Consider the following 7820-nt stretch of genomic DNA (forward strand, 5'->3'; position numbering starts at 1 on the left):
GCTCTTATCCAGAGCGACTTACAAATTGGTGCAAAGGCAAAGGGTGGCAATTTGAAGAATCTCAAATATATTTTGATTTGTTTAACACTTTTTTGTTTACAACATGATTCCACATGTGTTATTTCATAGTTTTGTTGTCTTCACTATTATTCTTGAGAGAGAGAGAGAGAGAGAGAGAGAGAGAGAGAGAGAGAGAGAGAGAGAGAGAGAGAGAGAGAGAGAGAGAGAGAGAGAGAGAGAGAGAGAGAGAGAGAGAGAGAGAGAGAGAGAGAGAGAGAGAGAGAGAGAGAGAGAGAGAGAGAGAGAGAGAGAGAGAGAGAGAGAGAGAGAGAGAGAGAGAGAGAGAGAGAGAGAGAGAGAGAGAGAGAGAGAGAGAGAGAGAGAGAGAGAGAGAGAGAGAGAGAGAGAGAGAGAGAGAGAGAGAGAGAGAGAGAGAGAGACTTTCAGAGCTACTCACTAAAAAAAGTATACAAAAGTCCCGAAGAATGTCTTTAAGCGTGATGTCTTGGTATGGATAATGAAGACATTAAGCGTTAGGCTGTCCATCCATTACATATAGCATAACTAATTATGCATTTAATTTCTCACCTTGTAGATGGACCCGCATGAAAATATTCTACTGGGCACCATAGAAATTAAGAATGAGATGGGAGCATCAGAGCTGACCCTTGGTCTCAGTGACCCCAGGAGCACCATGTTAACTTATGACAGCTCCACCCTGCAGTACCGCAAAGCAGGGCTGCAGGCCAGGCACAACTTTGGACGCAACACCCTGGAACGCCACGTGCCTCAGAAGAAGAGCCGGCTACGGAGGCATGCTTCACAGCTGAAGATCAACATTCCCGATTTGACTGATGTAAACTCAATCGACAAGTGGTCGAGAATGATCTTCCCCACTGTCTTTTCTTTGTTCAACATAATCTATTGGCTCTACTACGTCAACTAAATGGACTTCAGCAAGGGCAGAACTAAACAAACAACAACGGAAATGTTGCTTGTTTTTTTCTGAATAGTTATCATTTTGCTGTTTGTTCTTGCAACACAAGACTGAATTACTAAAGCAAAATCAGGACTGACTCCATTTTACCTTGGAACACCTTAATTGCTGGCTAACACATGAAAACCTTAGAGGAGAGAGAGAGATTAAGAACATATTCTGTATGGTGCCTGTACCAGAGTTTTTCTTTATAATTTTACAAGTTGAATATTTAGTGAATTTAGTATTTTATCATTTTAAAATGTTTGATTGCATATATTTGTATGTTTTTACTTTGTAAAATCTTATATATATATATATATATATATATATATATATATATATATATATATATATATATATATATATATATATATATTTTGTTGCCAAAACATAGTTAGAAATATTAATGATATATTGATTTAAAAATTTCTCAGACCACAAAGACACTCCTTAAAACAGTTACAAGCATGTTCAGGTCAATCTTTTCTAAGATTCATTACTTCAAGGAGACAACTATGTAATGGTATTTATCCTAGAATTTATTTTGTCTTTATATTGTGAAGTTTCACATTTTCATAGTATTAATATATTAAGTCATAGTAAGAGGGTCTTACGATTAACCAACCTTTTCTACTTTGATATAGTTGATAAATCATATTATTTATTTTTAAGCATTATTTCAATTCTATGAAAGTGTTTGATAGTGTAGTAGATAATATTTTAGACAACAGAAACTAACATCATTCCAAACCTTGACAGAAGAAACTAGAAGGTAAAGCTTATCGGCGGTTGACATTGAATGCTGTAGAACAGCTTACAGAGAAATGCATCACGAAGCCTGTGATTCATGATTTGACATTGTTTTTTTAATGTATTCACAGAATATTAACTTGAACTGAGAAGTTATATATATTGCAAAAAAAGAGAAAGATACGGGGAGAGAAACGGAGAGAGAGAATGCTACATTAGTCATCAAAGCAGTTTAAGAGTCAGTGATACAGTGATAGATCATGTAAAAGAGCAACGATATCTCGAACAAGAATACACAAGTGTATCTGAAAAATTGTCCTTTGTCCATTTCGGTCCTTTGTTTACAAATCCGTAAGATTACAGGATAAAATTATTTATTTGCTCGTAATTGCTCTTCATATAGATATACAGAAACAAACATTGGATGTAGTTTGTTAAGAAACTTCAGATAGCATCTTGATATGTAATTCCTATTCCTAATGACTTATGACATTGAGCCAGCAGTTAAGGCGTCTATGATAGGCATTTCATGATGCATCATAAGCCAATCTTTCCTATCACCGTGATGTGTAAATATCTCTTGTATATGATTATTTAAAAAGTAATGATATCTATCACAGTTCCAGCGAGGATCCATCCAGAATTTGTCCATGATATAATTATCTTCAGGAAACTGGAAGGGTTGGAATGACAAAGGTTTTGAGCAGCTCCACATACTAAAATTATACATTGTCATTACTGCCATTTCTTTATCAAACATCCAGGTTTTGATATGAACTATACAAAATAAAGAGTATGAAAGAGAGAAAAGGCTGCTCTGCAAGCTGGCAAAAGAAACCAGAATGCATAAAAGCACAATGCTGCTCCAACTCTCAATTGAAAAGGGACTGTCATCTTTTTTTAAATTTAATTTTTAGATTATATGTTTATTTTTGGTAATCAATGCATTCCATTACTCTACTTTCCTGCCAAATGATTACTATAAGTATACTGTAATAATACTCTTTTCCTTTCTCTTTACCTTATTAGTAATACTCCATGAAGGAGCACCCTATGGCAACACTGCCAGTAGTAGAATCAGCATTCAACGTAAATTAAGAAACATCATAAACATTTTTGAAACCGAAACACACAGTAGTGCATCGTACAACTGTTGCACGTACCATGTTTAACCACTGACTTTCTAAAACAACGTTTTGCACACAAACAGATCCAAAAGCCATAGCGTCCATATAGTAGCTGGTGCAACACTTCTTGGTGCTCTTGAGACTGTTCCCTCCAAACAGAGATATAGTTACAAGAAAGAGACTAGAACATTACAATTTGTCTCAAATGTTTCTTGAAATTTAATGGAAACAAAAACAGGGATAACTACACAAATATTATAAATGATTTATTAGTGATTTCTGATCATGTTAGTGTTTGATGACCCCTTAGACGATCGGTAACAATTAAATATAGAAACCAAGCCCATGAACATATTAATTATCATTACATGCAGATTTTGTGACATCACCTCAAGTTCAATTGCATGTTTTCAACATAATTGTTATTCACACAAAAAATCCTATTGCATTTCATCTACCTTTACATCTGCATGCTCTTTTCTCAATAATATCAACAGGAAAAAAGTCCAGTTCCGTCTCTCTCTTTTTTGTGCTTTTGATTTAGGTCTTCTAAAGCTTACTTTTCCACAATCCAAACAAAGGTAGCCATCACACCCTTGTTGTGACATGGTGAACATCATTTAAATATATAAGGATGAACAGGTAATGGTTGGAAGTAAAGGGTTCGTTTAGGACATTTTATAATTGTGTGTTTTTGCAGCGTTAACATTCTATTACGGTTTGAAGTGGTGGTAGTAATGTAGTATACTTATTAAGATAATGATTATAAAGTTGATGAGCGATAGAGGATAAACATGAGACTAAGGCTGGAATTCAGTCAAACCCGCACAGCAGCATTTATTATTATTTTTATTACATACATTTTCTGGCTAAAAAAGTAAGGAAAGGGTGCATTTTTACAAGACATGACCTAAGTGATTTTATCACCCATGTGGGTTTCCTGCAGTAAAAGTTTAATTGAACACCCTTAATAACCATGCATACTAAATATGGCTATTTAACCTAATATACACTGCTCAAAAAAATAAAGGGAACACTTAAACAACACAATGTAACTCCAAGTCAATCACACTTCTGTGAAATCAAACTGTCCACTTAGGAAGCAACACTGATTGACAATACATTTCACATGCTGTTGTGCAAATGGCATAGACAACAGGTGGAAATTATAGGCAATTAGCAAGACACCCCCAATAAAGGACTGGTTTTGCAGGTGGTGACCACAGACCACTTCTCAGTTCCTATGCTTCCTGGCTGATGTTTTGGTCACTTTTGAATGCTGGCGGTGCTTTCACTCTCGTGGTAGCATGAGACGGAGTCTACAACCCACACAAGTGGCTCAGGTAGTGCAGCTCATCCAGGATGGCACATCAATGCGAGCTGTGGCAAGAAGGTTTGCTGTGTCTGTCAGCGTAGTGTCCAGAGCATGGAGGTGCTACCAGGAGACAGGCCAGTACATCAGGAGACGTGGAGGAGGCCGTAGGAGGGCAACAACCCAGCAGCAGGACTGCTACCTCCGCCTTTGTGCAAGGAGGAGCAGGAGGAGCACTGCCAGAGCCCTGCAAAATGACCTCCAGCAGGCCACAAATGTGCATGTGTCTGCTCAAACGGTCAGAAACAGACTCCATGAGGGTGGTATGAGGGCCCGACGTCCACAGGTGGGGGTTGTGCTTACAGCCCAACACCGTGCAGGACGTTTGGCATTTGCCAGAGAACACCAAGATTGGCAAATTCGCCACTGGCGCCCTGTGCTCTTCCCAGATGAGAGCAGGTTCACACTGAGCACGTGACAGAAGTGACAGAGTCTGGAGACGCTGTGGAGAATGTTCTGCTGCCTGCAACATCCTCCAGCATGACCGGTTTGGCGGTGGGTCAGTCATGGTGTGGGGTGGCATTTCTTTGGGGGCCGCACAGCCCTCCATGTGCTCGCCAGAGGTAGCCTGACTGCCATTAGGTACCGAGATGAGATCCTCAGACCCCCTTGTGAGACCATATGCTGGGTGCGGTTGGCCCTGGGTTCCTCCTAATGCAAGACAATGCTAGACCTCATGTGGCTGGAGTGTGTCAGCAGTTCCTGCAAGAGGAAGGCATTGATGCTATGGACCGCCCGTTCCCCAGACCTGAATCCAATTGAGCACAACTGGGACATCATGTCTCGCTCCATCCACCAACGCCACGTTGCACCACAGACTGTCCAGGAGTTGGCGGATGCTTTAGTCCAGGTCTGGGAGGAGATCCCTCAGGAGACCATCCGCCACCTCATCAGGAGCATGCCCAGGCGTTGTAGGGAGGTCATACAGGCACGTGGAGGCCACACACACTACTGAGCCTCATTTTGACTTGTTTTAAGGACATTACATCAAAGTTGGATCAGCCTGTAGTGTGGTTTTCCACTTTAATTTTGAGGGTGACTCCAAATCCAGACCTCCATGGGTTGATACATTTGATTTCCATTGATAATTTTTGTGTGATTTTGTTGTCAGCACATTCAACTATGTAAAGAAAAAACTATTTAATAAGATTATTTCATTCATTCAGATCTAGGATGTGTTATTTTAGTGTTCCCTTAATTTTTTTGAGCAGTATATATCTACATAATGATTGGCTATTTGGGCTATTTTTACTTTTCACTAATGTTTCATTTATCATTACTCTATTGTGTTTGTGTAATTTGTTTATATATTCTCATATGGCCCTGCATTACATTTTGTTCAAAGTTCACCCACTCCATTTTAAGATGTTACCAGATCATCTACATGTACATTTGTAGAAGCTTGAATATGATTTATATGTACATTGATCTACAGAAATGTCTTGATATTGGTGTTGTACAATTTTTCACAGGGTTGGGCTTTAAATACTGTGTTCCAAAACCTGTTTCTAAGTGTACATATAAAATAATGTTAGTAAACATCAATTGGAGACTGATATTCCTGTAAATATAAGCATATTTCTTAAGAGAAGACTAAAATCAATTTTTAACTTACTGATTTGTACTTTACTGTAAGACGAATACAAAGCAATTTCATGGTTTCAGCTAATATGACAACGATAATGTAAATATTTTGAAGAGTACCACTTGATCACTTAGTAAAACAAACATTTGTGTTTTAATGACTCAAATCACAATTTATTTAGTTTTTGCCAAATTATAAAGAATGATCAAAGGCAAGAATGTAGTTGATGTAATTTTGCAGCACATGCCTGAGGTAGGTGAGACATGTAAGCAAGAGTATAAGCATTTCTAGTTCCACTGATCGGAAAGATACACATGCATGTGCAGGCACACACACACACACACACACACACACACACACACACACACACACACACACACACACACACACACACACACACACAGAGAGAGAGAGATCAAGTATAAAGGAGCTTAATGGGACTCTAATAACTAGCGTTAAGTCACCCATCTCAGGTACGCACAACTCTAACTAACCAGTTCACTACTGAAATGTTACAGACCCGTATTCATCTGCCCAGTGATGCTACAAAACAACTGTTTGTTGATTTTTATATTTGCAGTGTATTATATGTATGTGTGTGTGTTTTGCGTGTGAGAGTGTGTACGTATGACAGCCAGTGGGATGTTTTGAAAGCACATCTGTAACTGGCAAAACGTTTGCTTCATAAAATGGCTTCACTTTGAAAAATGTGTTTGTACCTCACAGCACTTTTTCTTTCATATATTTTTATATTTGTATAGTCCTATAAAAATATTCCTCTTAGTGAATGATAAGGAAGGAGTGAGGTCAGAGCCTAAATGAACCATCTTGGTGACAGTGAATGTTGGCACACACTCACAGATGAAGCCTTAGCCTCCTGCCCTGCCCTGGGCAGTCCCTCTAGTGTCACATCAGAGAGCAGCAACCCCTCCCTCTTCTTCACAAAGACCACCTCCAGAACAAGATCTATACTGAAATCTAGGAATCTATGAATAATGTGTTTTTAATACATGAAAACCTGTGTAGAAAAAAACATTGTCAATAAATATTGTATATAGTTCTGAATCTATGAATCCACATGTTTATTGCCGCGGCTGTTGGGAGTAATCTATGATGTGTCTATGTTTTTTCATTTTCTCTGCAGGCTTCTGATCATATTCCTGTTTTTCATCCATTCATCTAGAATCCAGCTTCTGTCCGTCAGTCCATCAATCTGCTGCATCATTATACAGTTTCCTATTTTGTGAAGTTATGGTATATGGTATTGCACAATTTAGTCATGCATACATGCATAAAGAGAAATTACGGTAATTGCACAATGTGTTCTCACTCCATTACATAGGCCTACATAGGTGTTCAGGTTTTCCACTTGATTGTTTGATGGAAAAGCTTTATTTGAATCCCTGTATAACCACTATCCATGCCTTTATCATGTTACTGTCTGTGAGATTTCTACCTTTTTGTTCTTTACCTGCCTCCACTACACACACACTCTTAGGAAAAAGGGTTCCAAATGGGTTCTATGGCTGTCCCCATAGGAGAACCCTTTTGGGTTCCAGGTAGAACCCTCTGTAGAAAGGGTTCTATATAGAACCCAAAATATTTCTACCTGGAACCAAAAATGATTATTCAAAGGGTTCTCCTATGGAGACAGCCGAAGAACCCTTTAAGGTTCTGGATAGCACCTTTTTTTCTGAGTGCACCCTTTAACAGACAAATGTATGTTACGTCTAAACATACTCAGCCTCTGTATAGATGCAACTGCAGGCATGTAGATAGTTTGGAATCAAAGCTTAATATCAGTATTCAAAGTGTAGTGTTTTCACCTCACATTCCTACCAGTAGAAATATGAATATTGTTTTCACCTCACATTCCTACCGGTAGAAATATGAATAGTGTTTTCACCTCACATTCCTACCGGTAGAAATATGAATAGTGTTTTCACCTCACATTCCTACCGGTAGAAATATGAATAGTGTTTTCACCTCACATTCCTACCGGTAGAA

At 38.5% G+C, this 7820-nt stretch overlaps 1 protein-coding gene across 2 annotated transcripts in view; it reads left to right on the forward strand.

Moving 5' to 3' along the window:
• The window catches only part of LOC121579215 (gamma-aminobutyric acid receptor subunit beta-2-like), an 85097-nt gene extending 77738 nt beyond the window's left edge, over positions 1 to 7359 (forward strand). Inside the window, exon 10 of one of the 2 annotated variants that reach the window (XM_041893610.2) lies at positions 596 to 1198. In XM_041893610.2, coding sequence (XP_041749544.1) covers positions 596 to 946 — 351 coding nt within the window. In that variant the 3' untranslated portion in view covers positions 947 to 1198. Of the gene's footprint in view, positions 1 to 595; positions 1199 to 6957 lie in introns of those variants that run through there. The other variant, XM_041893609.1, reaches the window with a different exon arrangement.
• The last annotated feature ends 461 nt before the right edge of the window (positions 7360 to 7820 follow it).

The sequence above is a fragment of the Coregonus clupeaformis genome, chromosome 13, assembly GCF_020615455.1.
Source record: "Coregonus clupeaformis isolate EN_2021a chromosome 13, ASM2061545v1, whole genome shotgun sequence".
In the NCBI taxonomy this organism is placed as follows: domain Eukaryota; kingdom Metazoa; phylum Chordata; class Actinopteri; order Salmoniformes; family Salmonidae; genus Coregonus; species Coregonus clupeaformis.